This window comes from Rhinatrema bivittatum, chromosome 5 (genome assembly GCF_901001135.1).
Source record: "Rhinatrema bivittatum chromosome 5, aRhiBiv1.1, whole genome shotgun sequence".
In the NCBI taxonomy this organism is placed as follows: Eukaryota; Metazoa; Chordata; class Amphibia; order Gymnophiona; family Rhinatrematidae; genus Rhinatrema; species Rhinatrema bivittatum.
The window spans coordinates 30,556,178-30,574,738 of NC_042619.1; the positions used below are offsets into that span (position 1 = coordinate 30,556,178).

Below are 18,561 nucleotides of genomic sequence, written 5' to 3' on the forward strand. Positions count from 1 at the left end.
TATCCTGCTGGCAGGAGGAGTCAGCAAGCAGGCCCTCCTCACCTGATGCTGCCGCCTGCCCGGCAGCCTCCCCTCTGAAACCGGAACCGGGCCGCGGCCAGCGGGTCCCGTGAGACTACAGGGTACCGTGCGATTCTGAATTCACAGGGAAGGCGGCAGAGGAGGAGACAGCAGCGAGGAAAAAAAAACCGCTGCTCGCCAACGCCTGCTGTTTCAAGAGGGAGAAGAGGGGGCTAGTGGCGCAGAAAACGGATGATTGGAAAGGAGGGGGGAAGAGGAAAAATTGATGATTGCACAGAGGAGGAAGAGGAGGACAGTTGATTCGGCTTAGGGGACTGGGGGAGAAGATTGATGATGTGGTGGGGAAAGGAGGAAGGAGAGATGATTATGCCATGGCCTGGCAGGAGACACTGCTGCTGTTGGGGCCCAGGCAGAAAGAGGGAGATCCTGTTGGGGGAAGGTGTGCTGTCTGGAGGGAAAAGGAGGAGGAAAGGGTGCCTGGAGGGTGGGGAAGGGAGGGAGAAGAGAGAGCACCCAGGGGTGCAAGGAGAAGAAAAATATTGCCCGGAGAGGAAGCGCACGAAGCGGGGAAAGGTAGCGATAGTGCCTGAAAGAAGGAAGGAGAGAAAGAGAAAAGGAAAAATAAAAAAGTAGACAAAACAATAAAAAAAGACAAAGAAAAATTTCCCAAAACAACAAATGGAAAACAAAATAAGAAGCCTAGAATTGCACCGTAAGAGTGTGCTCCCTAATGCCGGGAGCCGCACGTGTGTGTTAGAGCGGCGACGGGCATCTCTCCGTGTGTGCACGCCTGGGACCAGCGTGGCAGTGAGGAGCGTATGGAGGGGAAACCGTGGAGGGCAAAGAGAGAGTAGGGGAGATCTGCATTAGGCACAGATCTCTCACCAGGAAACCATTTCCATGTATTTTTTAACAAAATCCATGATGGCAAATAATTATTGACTCTCTTTCTACCTAGCTCACTAATACATTTTGTGATTCCTTTATACGTCTGGCTTTTATTTTTATAATTACTCTTATTTTCACTTCATTTTTTTTTTCTTTTAAATTAAAATGCATTAACTTCGGTGCACGGCAGAGCAGAGCAGAGCGAGCCTAGCAGTTAAGAGTACTCCACACTCACTGCTAGGTTCACTCTGCTCTGTTCTGCGATCTGCTGTCCTGGGCCACTACCCTGCCTCATCCCCTCACCGCTGTCAGGCTGCAACAGGCTGAGCCGTCCGAGACTCGGTCCTGTGTCGCCCAGACCTGGCTGCGTTTACTGAATCCCGCGCTGTGAACGTCGCCGCCTGCCACTGCTCCTGATTAAGGACCCCCCCCTCCCCCCTAAACCGATAAGGATATTCCCCCCTCCCCCGATTCCACAGGAACAAATATTTTTAATAGCCAGAAATAAAGGTGAACCAATCGAAACCAACAGACCAGCAAGGTGAAACCATTTTGATTGGGCCAACGTTAATAACCCTTCTCGACTTGCTTTCAGGAGCTAATGCTCCCTCAGGTCAGAAGAGAGCGAACAAGAGATGACATTTCCCAGAAAATATAAGTGACTCATGCAAGGCGTTCCAGTCAGAGTGTGAAGGCTTTTACGATTCACTTACATTTTGCTCCTTCTGACCTGAGGAGGAGAGTATCAGCTCCTGAAAACTAGAGAAGAAATGTACTGAGAGTCCAGCAGAAAGGTACCACCTTCTTTTTTGCCTTTTGCCTGCATTCAAGTCGGACTAACAGGACAAGCACATTGCTTTAACCAATGACCTTTTAGTCTTTGAAGGTTAAATGAAGAATAAAGCGAACTGAAAAAGGAGGCGACCGCATTCTGGAAGTCAAGGATTTCCACTCTTTTCGCTTTGGAAGTTCGGAGAAAGAAAAACCTGCAGGGCGAGCTTGGCTTAAACCTTTGCTCCTGCTTCTTGCTTTGATAGGAAACCTGATGGGACTGTACTGTAAACCTGCATCCATCGAGTTCAGTACTGCACTTCTTTCCAATTAAAAAAAAAAAAAAGGACAAAAAAATATGACTTCATGCCTGTACGGAGCCATCTTGAGGTCCATATTCAAGGTTAGCTTTGGGAGTTACCCCGACAAATCTTTGGTGTCAGAAGTTCCTCTCCCCCCCCCCCCCCCCCCCCCGGCTCTCCATTTAAATGTTGTTTGGGTAACCGTTTCAAACTTAGCCAGACAAACCTTCTGAATTTGGACCCCACTGTTGGCAGTACACCTCCTGCTGGGAAAACTCGATCAGCAGGAAACTACACGTCAGCACAGGGGTGGCCGATTTTGGTCCTCGAAAGCCACCAGGATGCCTTCAATGAATATGCACGAGACATATTTATGTGCAAACCTATCTACTGCGTGTTCATTAGGGATATCCAGAAAACCGCCTGGTTAGTGGACTGAGGACCAGAATGGCCCAGCTGCATAAGCATAATACCTCACACACTCAGAATGCAAAAGAACCCTCACCAAATAGAGGGTAAGTGACTACACGTTATAAACAGAAATATACAGAGGAAAACTGAGCTCTTGTTCACTCCTCCGCCCCCCTCTCCCCGTTCTCTACAGAACAGGAGAGAAGGGGGTTGGATTAGGGAGCAGAGTGGCTCTTCTTTGCTCTGCTCTGTCCATTCTAGACTTAAGCCCCCCCCCCCCATCCTGTTCTCTGCATGACATAAAAGGGAGGAGAGAAGCAGGAAGGGAGGGGACTGGATTACAGAGCAGGATGGCTCCTTCTTGATCTGCTCTATGTTCTGCCTGCTCTAGGTTCTCCTCCTGCCCTCTCATTCCCTGTAGCTGCTTCTCCACTGCCTGAGATTCGGGCACTGACCTTTAGAGTCAACAAAGCGGAGCCCTGTGTGATCGTACACAGAAGCCCCCTGGTGCTGCGCCCCCCCCCCCCCCAAAAAAAATACTGCGCTCTATGCGATTGGCCAGTGTGCCCAAGGGAAGAACTGGCTCTGATCGGCGTGGGGGAGGTTCTGCGAGGAGGAAAAGGTTACGCATTGCTGTCAGAGCAACGCTGGATGCCTAGCTGGGAAGATAGTAAACTTACCTTCATCTCCGTTCGGTTGAGGGATTGTATGGCGGGTTCAGGAGGGGGGGGAGGTTCACGTGAGGCTCTTTAAACGGAAGGGGGTAGGATCAGGAGCGGGGGCTGCCCCCAGAGTTTTTTTTTAATATTGGGTTGGCGGGTGGGATGAAGGGGGTTTTGCTCAAAGAAGGGGGTTTCCATAGTTTGGCATTTATTTTAAAATATCAGGCTGGTGGGTGAGAGGCATGGCATTTGCCATTAAGATCAGGTGGCTGGGATTGGGGGATGTCACTAGACAGTTCCTTTTTTAACTTTGTGTTAATTTGTTTGTTTGTTTTTTTTAACTTTGTCCCGATTTTCAGAGCTAACTGGTTAAGGGGCGGATTTTCAGAGCCCTGCTCGCCTAAATCCGCCCAAAACCGGGCGGATTTAGGCGAGCAGGGCCCTGCGCGCCGGTGAGCCTATTTTACATAGGCCTACCGGCGCGCGCAGAGCCCCGGGACTCGCGTAAGTCCCGGGGTTCTCCGAGGGGGGCGTGTCGGGGGCGTGCCCGGTCGTCGCGGTGTTTCGGGGGCGTGTCAGCAGCATTTGGGGGGCGGGTACGGGGGCGTGGCTACTGCCCGGGGCGGTCCGGGGGCGTGGCCGCGCCCTCCGTACCCGCCCCCAGGTCGCGGCCCGGCGCACAGGAGGCCCGCTGGCGCGCGGGGATTTACTTCTCCCTCCGGGAGGCGTAAATCCCCGGAGAAAGGTAAGGGGGGGGGGGGTGTAGACAGGGCCGGGCGGGTGGGTTAGGTAGAGGAAGGGAGGGGAAGGTGAGGGGAGGGCATTAGAGGATTCCCTCCAAGGCCGCTCCGATTTCAGAGCGGCCTCGGAGGGAACGGGGGTAGGCTGCGCGGCTCGGCGCGCGCCGGCTATACAGAATTCATAGCCTTTCGCGCGCCGATCCGGGATTTTAGTGGATACGCGCGGCTCCGCGCGTATCTACTAAAATCCAGCGTACTTTTGCTGGCGCCTGATGCGCCAGCAAAAGTACGCCTATTCGCATTTTTTGAAAATCTACCCCTAAGTGTGAAAATCCAGCCAGCCAAATTTTGACCAGCGAGATTTAGGAGAATTTTCAGCTTAAGCTGGTCAGATTTATTTAATTATTTATTCAAGAAGTATTTGTTCCCCGCTCCCTCCGAAGTTCAGGACGGGGGTACATAAAAACACACATATCTGAAATAAAACCAGAATTATAAACGCACTGACATATCAGCAAGAGCTTCCGAAGGTTTACAAGAATCAGAGGACTGCAGATAGCATCGCGTTGGGACGAGAGGCACTTCTATGTTAACATAGCTGACTGCAAAGCTATACTTGCCGCTTTACGTACTCCTAAGGACTAAGACAGAGCAAACGCCCTTCTCAGGTATGTTTTCAGCGACTTTTTGAACTCTTTAGGGTCTCTGATGCAGCGAACTATCAAGGGAATAGAGTTCCAAAGGGTAGGCCCAGCTATAGAGAACGCTCTCTCGTGTGACCGCTAAAACGGGTGCGTCTTGTAGGAGGGACGATAAGCAGGTGCGAGTTCTAACAGGATTGTAGAAATGTAAACATGAACTGATCCATGGGCGGGTGACATCACTTGCGTAAGCTATGGATGACGTTGGTTATTTTATATTGTATCCGCCATTCGCCAGGGAGCCTGGGAAGTGATTGTAATATGGGAGAAATGTGATCATGTACGTTAGACCCTGTAAGTAGTCGGGCAGCAGAATTTTGTACTAACTGTAATCGTCTAAGTGTATACTGAGGGAGGCCCTACATATAAAGAGCTGCAGTAATCAAGGGGGGGGGGACGGGGGGGAAGGGAGGGTCAATAATGATTTCATGTGGTGGTGTAATTTGAGTTTGGCAAACGATGACTGAATTACAGCTCTAATTTGAGGTTTTGTTGAAAATTATCCTAAAGATAACCAGCTAAAATTAGCAGGGCGCTCAGTGGCTGTTTAACATAGAAACATAGAAATGACGGCAGAAAAAGACCAATCGGCCCATCCAGTCTGCCCAGCGAGCTCCCACACTTATTTTCCCATACTTATCTGTTTCACCAACCACCAAGTTCAGGGCCCTTGTTGGTAACTGTTTGATTGGAATTTCCTGCCACCCCCTGCCATTGACGCAGAGAGTAATGTTGGAGTTGCATCAAAGGTGAGCATAATGCTTAATGGTTAAGGGTAGTATTTATTTATTTATTTATTTATTTATTTAAACCTTTTTTTTTTATACTGGCATTAGTGGGTACATCACACCGATAGTAACCGCCTCCTCAAGCAAGTTACCCCGATGCTTGTTTACCTAGACTGCACAGATCAATGCCATGTTGGATGTTGTCTGAATGTAAATCCACTTTTCCACTCCCCACCCCCCTGCCGTTGAAGCAGAGAGCAACACTGAATATGTATTCAAAGTGAAGTATCAGGCTTAATTGGTTTAGGGTAGTAACCGCTGCAATAAGCAAGCCTCCCCCATGCTTATTTGTTTACCCAGACTGTGTAGCTCAGTCCTTGTTGGTTGTTATTTGAAAAGTGTCTTCAAAACTGGCAGAAGACTGAGACAACTTTAAAAGAAAATGTTGTGTCATACACAATTTGGAGTTTAGTACAAGCCAAGAGCTCTCTTTTCCTGCTCCCAAGAGATCACGGTCTACCACAGCGGCTTCTTCAGGTAATTCATCACCTTTAGGATGAAATCACATGGTGGTGATGTCTGAGCTTTGTGCTGAGGGATGACCTTTCTTGGCCTTTTGACTGAGACCAAATGCTGTTGAATATGGAGGGGGGGTTTTGTTCTGCCAAGGAAGGGATCCCAAGAAAGTGCACTAAGAGGAAGGAAGTGAAAGGGTCCTGAAGAAAGCAATACTACGTGTTAGTAAAAGAAAGTGCACTAAGAGGAAGGAAGTGAAAGGGGCCTGAAGAAAGCAATACTACGTGTTACGTAAAAGAAAGTGCACTAAGAGGAAGGAAGTGAAAGGGGCCTGAAGAAAGCAATACTACGTGTTAGTAAAAGAAAGTGCACTAAGAGGAAGGAAGTGAAAGGGGCCTGAAGAAAGCAATACTAAATGTTACGTAAAAGAAAGTGCACTAAGAGGAAGGAAGTGAAAGGGGCCTGAAGAAAGCAATACTACGTGTTACGTAAAAGAAAGTGCACTAAGAGGAAGGAAGTGAAAGGGGCCTGAAGAAAGCAATACTACGTGTTAGTAAAAGAAAGTGCACTAAGAGGAAGGAAGTGAAAGGGGCCTGAAGAAAGCAATACTAAATGTTACGTAAAAGAAAGTGCACTAAGAGGAAGGAAGTGAAAGGGTCCTGAAGAAAGCAATACTAAGTGTTAGTAAAAGAAAGTGCACTAAGAGGAAGGAAGTGAAAGGGGCCTGAAGAAAGCAATACTACGTGTTAGTAAAAGAAAGTGCACTAAGAGGAAGGAAGTGAAAGGGGCCTGAAGAAAGCAATACTACGTGTTACGTAAAAGAAAGTGCACTAAGAGGAAGGAAGTGAAAGGGTCCTGAAGAAAGCAATACTACGTGTTAGTAAAAGAAAGTGCACTAAGAGGAAGGAAGTGAAAGGGTCCTGAAGAAAGCAATACTACGTGTTACGTAAAAGAAAGTGCACTAAGAGGAAGGAAGTGAAAGGGGCCTGAAGAAAGCAATACTACGTGTTAGTAAAAGAAAGTGCACTAAGAGGAAGGAAGTGAAAGGGGCCTGAAGAAAGCAATACTAAATGTTACGTAAAAGAAAGTGCACTAAGAGGAAGGAAGTGAAAGGGGCCTGAAGAAAGCAATACTACGTGTTAGTAAAAGAAAGTGCACTAAGAGGAAGGAAGTGAAAGGGGCCTGAAGAAAGCAATACTACGTGTTACGTAAAAGAAAGTGCACTAAGAGGAAGGAAGTGAAAGGGTCCTGAAGAAAGCAATACTACGTGTTACGTAAAAGAAAGTGCACTAAGAGGAAGGAAGTGAAAGGGGCCTGAAGAAAGCAATACTACGTGTTACGTAAAAGAAAGTGCACTAAGAGGAAGGAAGTGAAAGGGGCCTGAAGAAAGCAATACTACGTGTTAGTAAAAGAAAGTGCACTAAGAGGAAGGAAGTGAAAGGGGCCTGAAGAAAGCAATACTACGTGTTACGTAAAAGAAAGTGCACTAAGAGGAAGGAAGTGAAAGGGTCCTGAAGAAAGCAATACTACGTGTTAGTAAAAGAAAGTGCACTAAGAGGAAGGAAGTGAAAGGGTCCTGAAGAAAGCAATACTACGTGTTACGTAAAAGAAAGTGCACTAAGAGGAAGGAAGTGAAAGGGGCCTGAAGAAAGCAATACTACGTGTTAGTAAAAGAAAGTGCACTAAGAGGAAGGAAGTGAAAGGGTCCTGAAGAAAGCAATACTACGTGTTAGTAAAAGAAAGTGCACTAAGAGGAAGGAAGTGAAAGGGGCCTGAAGAAAGCAATACTACGTGTTAGTAAAAGAAAGTGCACTAAGAGGAAGGAAGTGAAAGGGTCCTGAAGAAAGCAATACTACGTGTTAGTAAAAGTAAGTGCACTAAGAGGAAGGAAGTGAAAGGGTCCTGAAGAAAGCAATACTACGTGTTAGTAAAAGAAAGTGCACTAAGAGGAAGGAAGTGAAAGGGGCCTGAAGAAAGCAATACTAAGTGTTACGTAAAAGAAAGTGCACTAAGAGGAAGGAAGTGAAAGGGGCCTGAAGAAAGCAATACTACGTGTTAGTAAAAGAAAGTGCACTAAGAGGAAGGAAGTGAAAGGGGCCTGAAGAAAGCAATACTACGTGTTACGTAAAAGAAAGTGCACTAAGAGGAAGGAAGTGAAAGGGTCCTGAAGAAAGCAATACTAAGTGTTAGTAAAAGAAAGTGCACTAAGAGGAAGGAAGTGAAAGGGGCCTGAAGAAAGCAATACTACGTGTTACGTAAAAGAAAGTGCACTAAGAGGAAGGAAGTGAAAGGGGCCTGAAGAAAGCAATACTAAGTGTTACGTAAAAGAAAGTGCACTAAGAGGAAGGAAGTGAAAGGGGCCTGAAGAAAGCAATACTACGTGTTAGTAAAAGAAAGTGCACTAAGAGGAAGGAAGTGAAAGGGGCCTGAAGAAAGCAATACTACGTGTTACGTAAAAGAAAGTGCACTAAGAGGAAGGAAGTGAAAGGGTCCTGAAGAAAGCAATACTAAGTGTTAGTAAAAGAAAGTGCACTAAGAGGAAGGAAGTGAAAGGGGCCTGAAGAAAGCAATACTACGTGTTACGTAAAAGAAAGTGCACTAAGAGGAAGGAAGTGAAAGGGGCCTGAAGAAAGCAATACTAAGTGTTAGTAAAAGAAAGTGCACTAAGAGGAAGGAAGTGAAAGGGGCCTGAAGAAAGCAATACTACGTGTTAGTAAAAGAAAGTGCACTAAGAGGAAGGAAGTGAAAGGGGCCTGAAGAAAGCAATACTACGTGTTACGTAAAAGAAAGTGCACTAAGAGGAAGGAAGTGAAAGGGGCCTGAAGAAAGCAATACTAAGTGTTACGTAAAAGAAAGTGCACTAAGAGGAAGGAAGTGAAAGGGGCCTGAAGAAAGCAATACTAAGTGTTACGTAAAAGAAAGTGCACTAAGAGGAAGGAAGTGAAAGGGGCCTGAAGAAAGCAATACTAAGTGTTACGTAAAAGAAAGTGCACTAAGAGGAAGGAAGTGAAAGGGGCCTGAAGAAAGCAATACTAAGTGTTACGTAAAAGGGAGTGAGAGGAGCCCTCCCAGGCGCTGCAGAAGAAGTTAAGGGATTTGAAGAGGATTCAAAGAGCATTAGGTCTGGGACTAAGCTCTGATAATAAATTGGGACTATAATTTCTAACCACCTCCAGTGGGAAGAGCCGAGGATTAAATTGGGGACTGAAGGAGGACTGAACTAAGGTCAATCTGAAGGAATTCTGGAGTGAAGGAATTCAGCGTTAAGTAGAGAGCTGCCTTTAGAAACAAGAGACTTTGCCAAAGAAACAGAGTCAGAAGTTTATTATACCTTCCTGTTAACTTGTTATTTATTCAGTGGAACTGAGAAATGAACCGAAGGGTAAACAGCGCTCATTCGTCTGATCAACTATCAGTTTAGAATCTGGATTCCATTCTTCTCACTGTGCGTTCACTGGCTGCAGAGACAGTGTTAATTATCAGTGCTGTGGGCAAAGACCGGAGACAGGGCTGGCACTGCAGAATGCAGGGTGTAAGAACTATTGTCCCTCCCCACTATTGAAATGGTGGAACTCAGATGTAAAGCTATCCAGTGGGGGTGAAGGGGAAGCTGAGAGACAATGAGAGAGGTCTGCAGAAAGGACCCATCTCTTATTTTCCTTTCTTCTATGTGGTCCCCGGGTTCAAGTTTAAGGATCCGTCCTGCTTACTTGTAAAAGGTTCATTTAGGTTTCAGAGCACACGGTGCTGGATCCTAGCAGGGGGAGTTTCATCTTGGAGGTCTTTAATGTGCGCCAGCAAAGCTTAGGTGTCCCTTTCAAGGAATATTAAAACGAATGAATCCATTGCTTTCCCGGCAGATTGATCAACGTCTTCATGAAGAAATAACTGTGGCCTCTGTAGCCTTTGATAGATTAATGCCTTATAGGATGAACGTCCTGCTGACAAGGATCTGGAACTTGCACTGCAGCCCCGTCTACAGGAGTCAGAGGATTCAGCATGGCTGATAATAAAGCATGTCGGGCTCGGAACGGCGATCACAGCCGCAAAGATAATTATTATTGCCTCAGGAAAAGATGAATTAGAAGTCCCTTTCAGGACTGCAGCAATCTATAATAAAACGGCACAGCTGACAGGCACCCTCTGCGATCTTTCTCATTTAGACAAAGAGGGCTCTACCCTTAATTTTGATATTTAAAACACAATACTACTTAGCAGCTACAAGCGGAAATTGAAAGGAACGTTTTTTAAAAGTGTCAGTTATTTTCTTTAAAAAAAATCTAAACAAATAAAAAGGAGAGGACATAAGGGTGGGGGAGTGCAATGTAATCATTGTGGGGCAGCAGGGTTGCCAACCTGGTCCATATTTTCAGGACAGGCAGATCTAATCCTGGTTTTTACCCCACTGCATACTGGGACTTGTAGTCTTGCCTTTCTTAGGGAATGCAATAAATCAGAACATTCGTCTAACACGCAAAAGGTCCCTGGTTCGAAACCAGGCGGAAGCAATAAATCAGAACTACAAGTCCCTGCAGGCAAGGGGGTAAAGCCAGGAATGGCTCAACCTCTCCAGGAGGCAACCCTATGGAGCAGCAGTCTTTAGAGACCTTCTGGAAGCTTCTGTGTTGCCCTGGCCTGAGAATGAAGAAAGCTCAGAGCAGGGTAGAAATGGTCAGAATTAAAAGCGAACTCTTCCCAGGGTGTCTAACCCCAAGCCTGCCCCCAGTCCCACAAAAGATCTGAAAAACAGAGAATATTTATTTTATTTATTTAACATTTTTTTATATACCGGCATTCGTAGGACACATCATGTCGGTTCACAATTAACTGAGAAAGGAAATTACATTGAACAGGGGGGTTTAACTGGGAGATATTGCTAGAATAGATGGATCATGATAGTTTCAAATAGAGTAAGGGCTGATCTTGACCGACAAATTCCATAAATACTACTGCTACAGAATGCCTTTATAACGGTGGTGATAAATTATCGTCCCACAGAGGCATCTGAGATGGAGACAAAGTTGAAGGTGGGTGCCCATGGTAAAAGAAAGTGTAGTATCAAGCCTCTGCAGTATTCTGCCAAGAAAATGAGGCAGACACCATGGTGGATCTGCGATCACTTAACCCTCATCATGCAGAAATGGGCAGAAAGAGAATAGAAAAACAATTATTTCAAAATAAAGCAAGTGACAAGGAGACAGCCGGCTATTATTTATTTATTTATTTAGAATTTTTATATACCGACATTCTCGATAGACATATCGAATCAGGTCGGTTTCCATAGAACAAAACAGTCGCTGATAAGGCGTTACATAGAACAGGGTTTTTTTTAGAGCATGAGAACGTAAATATAAACAAAGTTTCTGAACATTAGAACGTGACTATTATGTGCAGATTCCTTTAATTTCATCAGTTAAGGTTGCCTGCGTCCTTCGCTGGAGGTCCTACAAGTTTATGTCAATGTGCCAGGCCTGAAATCAGCGACATTACAGAAGGTTTATAAGAGAACGTATGTATGTTTGCAGATGATATGAAAGTCTGCAATGGAGCAGGCATATCAGAGGAAGCAGATAAGATGAAAGATAACTTAAAAATTGGAAGAAAGGTCAAATATATAGCGGCTACACTTTAACCAAACTAATGCATAATCATACATTTGAGGTGCAAAAATCGAAGGGTAAATTTGGGCAGTGTGGATAAAGGTGAGCTAGCTGATATAGTGTGTCTGGATTTCCAGAATATCATAATGCCTTTATGCAGATCCATGGTGCAACTGCTTCTTGAGTGCTGTGTGCAGTTCCAGTTGCTCAATCTAAAAAAAAAAGACATCGCAGACATAGGCAAGATACAGATAGGGACAACAAAAATGGTGGAAGGGATGGGAAAGCTCTTCAGCTTGCAAAAGAGACGACTGAGAGGGGGCATGATTGAAATTTATAAATCACGAGTGGAGTGGAACGGGTAAATGCAGAACCCCAAGACTCGAGGACACTCTGTGAAGCTGGCAAATGACAGATTTGGAACAAATTATATGAAGTACTTTTTATTTCTCCGCTCACAGTTAGGCAATGGAATCTGTTGCTGGGGGGCGTTATCAAGGCAAAAGAGGATCGGACAGTTCCTGAAGGAAAGGTCCATAAACGATTGTCGGCCAGGCAGACTTGGGAAGGGCAGCGCTTGTCCCTGGGACTGAGATGGACGACAGATTAACTACTGGGGATCTGGCGGGCACCTGCGACCTGGGCTGGCCACTGTCGGAGACAGAATACTGGGCTCGACGCACCTTGATCTGCCCAGCCTGGCACTTTTTGTGCTTGTGTGTCTTGGCAAAGCAGTTGGAAAAGCTAACAGTGTACTTGGGTGCATAAAGAAAGGTCTCGCCAGTAGAGAGCGAGAGGTAATGTTACCTCCCTACAGGTCACTGCTGGAAACCCACCTTGAGTAATGCCCCATTTACCAAAGTACATTGAGAAGGTAGAGGCAAGTCAAACTAGGGCCTCCAAAATTGTGTTTGGCTTGCGGTATAAACCATACATAAGGGACTGAAGGAGCCAAAGACGTGCCCTCTGGAAGAAAGAGGGAAAAGGGGAGACATAACACAAACACTCGATTATTTAGCGGACTTCAATAAAGTACAGAAAAGGAGCATTTTCTACAGAAATAATTTCAGACTTACAAAGTCACATAATCAGATATTTAAACCGAAAATTGACAAAAATCATTTGTACCTCTGCTGTTTCCCCCCACATCATACTGTCCTCTCCTATCATTTTCTGGCTTCTCCTGACTCCTTTCCCTGTTTTCTTCCCATTTTATGTTTCCTTCTACAACTGATTTTTTTTCTAACTCTTCTCTCCCTCCAGCTGACTCTTTTCTCTTACTTCTCCCCCTCTCTCTCCTAGCTGCTCTATCCCCATCCATCAGCACTTCCGATCTCTTATACTTATCTCATCTTATATCTCCCACCTTATTTTTCCCATCACCCTTCCCAGCCTTCGCTCTCCTCTCACTCACTCACTCCCACCCATCCCTTACCCCTCCCTTTCTCTTAACCCATCACAGCATCATGCCCCCTGTGATTCTCTCTCCTTCCTCATTCCCCCTCTCTTTTTGCCCTCTTTGATCTCCCTCCTTACTATGGTTCACCCTTGCCCATCTCCCTGCCTTTCCCATGACTTCCCTCTGTCCCTCCTTTCTCTCACCTGGGGCTCCGCATGGCTCCTTTCTTCTGTCTCCTCTCTCCCATCCTTATGGATCCCCATGCTATCCTGTGGCCCTCCTCCCTCCCTGTTTCTTCCCTCATCATGCCCCCTCTCTCCTCTCTTCCCCATAATGGCTCCTCCCTGTACTCTCCTAACTCCTCATACTCCTATGTCCTTCTCCCTCCCTCTCCCATGGCTTCCCTCTCCCTCCCCTCCTCTCTTTTCAGCAGCCATAAGCCTCAGGGTAGTTGTTTCTATAAGGCTCCCTTAATACAAAGCACCAGTTCAGCTGGGAAATCTCCAAGGTTGCTACACTTAAGGGGCGAAGCAAAGGCCAAGTTATGTGGGTGATAGAGTAGAGATTTAATAGGAGAAGCACTACAATTTGTTAAACCCTGTTTTTCCCAATGACTGCATTTGGCAGAGGGAAAAGAAGAAGAAATACCCATGAAATAGCAGTTATAACATTTCTTCACTTTCTCTTTCTAGGAGAAAAACTTAACCTCACTCCCCTAAGCAGGAGCAGAAAAGCTGAAAGCTAGTAACTCAGGTCCTGTCAGAAGTGTAGACACAAAGAAAGTCAAACCACTTTAAAAAAAGCAAAACATAAAACCTAACACACAAAAATAAACAAAACCATGATGAAAAGTAGTACTTGGTGCAGTTGTTTATTTGTGTACATGAAAGATGTGAAGCCAGAGTGATTGAAAGCGCTGATGGCTCTTTGAGTTTGTGTGGCTGTCGGGTCTTGTTGTTTTGCTGTGACTGCTTGCGCACCCCCCTCCCTCCTCCCCAGAAGTTGCCACTCTGTGCAGGGGCACCCTTTGCACACCCACTGGCGCCAACCCTGTGGATACGCACTACCTGCATATATCATCGCTAAGCGTTTCACTTAAAATTTATGCCTATATGAAGCTGAAGGGAGAAAACCTCAAAAGGAGTATAAGAATACTTTTTTCATTGCGAGGGTGATGCAGGAACAGATTTCAGCAGAGGTGACGGGGGCCAAAACAATGGCAGAATTCAAGCAAGAGGTGAGAGGAAGAAAACACCAGATCAAGTAAGACTTTTTACAGCACAAAAAGCTGGGCACAAATGTGCAGAATGGATAAATCAAATGGTCTTCTTGCCATAATCTTCTGTGTTTCTGTCTACAGTCCACATTTATTTTCAAGAACAGGAATCCTGTGCCCTTACTGGCTGAGTACTTGCTGGGGATCCTCCCTATTGCTCTTAACAACCAAAGGGTTAAGGGAAGAAGTGTATCAAATCCACCTCTTCCTCAAATACAGTTTTGTGGGTCTTGCCATGGAGATCTTAAAATATGGCTCACAGATGGCATGTTGATATCATGGAATCTGGTGGAAATAAATCTTGTACATATGACTTAAGAACATTTAGCTCAATTTTGAACTGCACATGGAGAAAATGTTTTAAGGGAAATGGTTCAATAAGACTTTTTTTTTCCAATTCAAAACCTTTTTGTTGAGAAATAACTGTTTTAGATGCCGACTGTACCTGGGTTCTCCTCAGACTGGTTAAAGCCACAGATCTGGCAAATGCTACGGACCCATTTGCTCATCTCCTCCTCTGTTTCAGCCACCAGGTAGAAGGTCCTGTCACTTGTCTTGATGTCAAAAACATAGCTGTCCTGCAGCTCTTTCTTGTTGAAGGTCAGCCCAGCATCCACCTGTTCACAGGCACTGAGGTTGATCACACGGATAGGCTTCTTGGAGTGGTCATTCTTATAGTACTCCAGGACATCGGGGTCACCACTCATTCGCCCACTACGCAAGATAAACCATCGCTTCTTCCATGCCTGAAAAACAGGAGCAGAAGTATTAATTCTTTACTGGAAATACTATAAGGAAACGCAACACTCTGTAAGTACAGGACTTCCACCTACCAGCCACAGTATTTATTTACAGATATTTGATATACCACATTTTCCCAAAAATGGTCACAAGGCAGATTACAATTAAACTTAAATTACAATTGCTATTGTATCATAGTTTACAATCATCACTAGATTAATGATCACAAGGGGGCATAAACAGAAAGAGAAGAAATAGAAGGTAAATTGTTGTGGTCAGCTGGAATGCAGCAGGTCATGTCCTAGGAATTGAACGGATTGGATGGATTAGCATAGATGGGAACATAATGCAGGCATCAGTATAGACAGAGAATAGATGTTAAATAAGACATTAGAATAAGAAAACCCTGGAAGTTGATAGGATGGTCTCATGTTTTTTCCCCCCCTTTTTATTTTAGCACAAGAATGAAAACAGAAACAGTGGCTATACGAGTTCAAGGCAATGCTTACAATCATCAGTAACAGTCTTTACCACAAATTGCTGTACTTTCCCATTCATGTGCATAAATTTTATTTGATATTTCTTCATTGCAAACTCATACCAACATATAATCTTATTCGTCCATACAGCACTCAGACACCTTGCTGCCTTAAATATCATGATCAGTTCAGTTGAGGAGGAGAGTATCCTTGAAGCTCAATCACCATTCTGAAGAGTACCACTAGCCAATAAGGATTGCCCAAGTGTCACTAGCAAAAGGTTAAACATGAGTTCCCAAAGTTTTTTATATTTTTCTTGCACTTGCCATCTGTGAATTTGACATCCAATCGTTCTATCTGCACCTAGTCAGCGATTTTCTGGTACCACATCAGCAGTGTGGGGCCTTCTGGTTTAATCCACCAAAAAAGAATACAAGATTTTGCCAACAATATCAGGATATGCAAAAATTTTACTTGACTCTTAGATGGATTGGATAGCCAACGTACAGACCCTAGCAAAAGAAATTCACCTCAAAAAGGTGTTTTTTGCTGAATTACAGCTTCAATAAGTTTTAATACTATATTGCAACATTGGAACAAAACTGGGCATAGAAAAAAAGTTATGAATCATCATGCCTCTTTCACCACGACACTTGATGCATGTTTCCGTTTCTCTAAGCTTCATTTTACATGGCCTCACCATGTCTACATACATTTTATTCAGTAGATTATAATGCATTTCCTGCAATTTTGTCACCACAGTTGTTACAAAAGTATAATCAAAATATATCACTAATGCTTTTCATGTTACAATTTTTCCAAGAGATAAAGACCAGGAATGAGCAAATAGTGTATATAATTGTGAAGTCTCTTTAGTAAAGACAATTTTATACCAAAAAGATAGAATGTTACTATATGTCTTAACTTTGGTAAACAAAACAATGACAGATTCAGTTTCGAACCTATTGAGATTTTGTGAGAATACCTGAAGTACGTAATGTCTAGATTGTAAATACATAAAGAAATGCTGATGTTGGGGTGGGCTAATCTCTGTCATTGGTCTATGTAAAGGCCTAGGTGAATAACTGTGCCTTAGCTTGTTTCCAGAAAGTAAGTTCTTCAAGGTGAAGGGATAGCGGTAACTTATTTCATAGTTTTGGGGCTTGGTATTTGAATGCACACTGTCTCGCAGTGGGACATCTGGGAAGTTCTCTTGTGAGAATGTAGGGGAGTAAAGCTAAGAGAGATATTCTGGGGCCACTTTGCTCACATATTTGAAGACTAGGCAGAGAGTTTTGTGAGTTGTATTCGAGTGGGAGCCAGTGCAGCTTCTTTAGGAATAGCCTTATGTATTGCTTTGGGCTCCAACCAAGATTCTGGTAGCCGTGCTGAGTAAGAACTGGAGGTGTTTGAGATTGTGTTGTGAAATGCCAGTGAATAGAGACGTGCTGTAGTCCATGCCACTGGTGATTAACGCATGTAGTGAGATTGAGCTTCTCAAAGTAGTTGCTCAGTTGGTGAATTTGGCACAGGTGAAAGAGGTCCGTACCACTTTTGAGATTTTGGATTCCGCTGTAAGCTTATGGTCTAGCTGAACCCCTATGAGTTTTTGAGTTGTAGGGAGTTGTGGAAACCAGCAGAAAGTTAGATAGTGGACGTGAAGAACTTTTTGTAATGCAATAGATGGGAATAGTGGAACAAAGATAATCACTAATAAATGTGGATCAATATGAATTGTATAAAAGCTTAGCATAAGACTTTTTAAACATGATTTCTTAGTCTGCTGGTGATAAGCCAAAACAGGAACAGGATTACAAACTGGTTAAAAGACAGGAAACAGAGAGTAGGATTTAAATGGTCAATTTTCTCAGTGGAAAAGGGTAAACAGTGGAGGGCCTCAGGGATCTGTACTTGGACCGGTGATTTTCAATATATTTATAAATGATCTGGAAAGGAATACAACGAGTGAAGCTATCAAATTTGCAGATGATACAAAATTATTCAGAGTAGTTAAATCACAAGCGGATTATGATAAATTGCAAGAGGACCTTGCGAGACTGGAAGATTGGGTATCCAAATGGCAGATGAAATTTAATGTGGACAAGTTCAAGGTGTTGCATATAGGGAAAAATAACACATGCAGAAGTTACACGATGTTAGGTTCCATATTAGGAGCTACCACCCAGGAAAAAGATCTAGGCTTCATAGTGGATAATATATTGAAATCATTGGCTCAGTGGGCTGTGGCAGTCAAAGCAAACAGAATGTTAGGAATTATTAGGAAGGGAATGGTGAATAAAACGGAAAATGTCAAAATATCTCTGTATCGCTCCATGGTGAGACTGCACCTTGAGTACTGTGTACAGTTCTTGTCACCGCATCTCAAAAAAGATATAGTTGCACTGGAGAAGGTACGGAATAGGGTGACCAAAATGATAAAGGGGATGGAACAGCTCCCCTATGAGAAAAGGCTAAAGAGGTTAGGGCTGTTCAGCTAGGAGAAGAGATGGCTGAGGGGGGATATGATAGAGGTCTTTAAGATCATGAGAGGTCTTGAACGGGTAGATGTAAATTGGTTATTTACACTTTTGGATAATATAAGGACTAGGGGGCACTCCATGAAGTGAGTATGTAGCACAATTAAAACCAATCAGAGAAAATTCTTTTTTACTCAATGCACAATCAAGCTCTAGAACTTGTTGCCACAGGATTCGGTTAGTGCAGTTAATGTAGCTGGGTTTAAAAAAGGTTTGGAGGAGAAGTCCATTAACTGCTATTAATAAAGTTGACTTAAAGAATGGCCTCTTCTACTACTGGCATCAGTAGCATGGGATCTTCTTAGTGTTTGGGTATTTGCCAGGTTCTTTTAGCCTGGTTTGGCCACTGTTGGAAACAGGATGCTGGGCTTGATGAACCCTTGGTCTGACCCAATATGGCAATTTCTTATGTTCTTATTAAACATCTATTAACTGCATGATAAGGCCAGTGCCTAAACTATCTGGGAATCGTGCAGCAGGATGTCTCCTAGCAAAACCACAGCTTAAGGCATAAATCTGCTGAAATTGTGAATTCTAAATAGAATAACTGAGTTTGCATAACCTGGACTAGAGCCAGACATGAGTGTATAAGTGAAATGTAATTAACAGTGTCCATTAAGATCCTCAGAGAAAGAGCGTCATAGCCATTTCATAGTGGTCACTGGGCCTGTTTATCTCTCGATTTTCCCAGATACATTGACTCAAAACAACGGGACCATGAGGAAAGTATCTTTGTACAAATCTTAATACATATCTTTATTACAGCAGTGCTGTTTGCCTTTACTGATT

The 18,561-nt window shown here is 44.2% G+C and overlaps 1 protein-coding gene across 2 annotated transcripts in view; it reads right to left on the reverse strand.

The window, feature by feature from the left end:
* GAB2 (GRB2 associated binding protein 2) overlaps window positions 1–18,561 on the reverse strand; it is a 290,861-nt gene that overhangs the window by 90,102 nt on the left and 182,198 nt on the right. For both annotated transcript variants that reach the window (XM_029602205.1, XM_029602206.1), the window contains exon 2: window positions 14,461–14,761. In XM_029602205.1, the coding sequence (XP_029458065.1) occupies window positions 14,461–14,761 (301 nt within the window). The remainder of the gene's footprint in view (window positions 1–14,460; window positions 14,762–18,561) is intronic.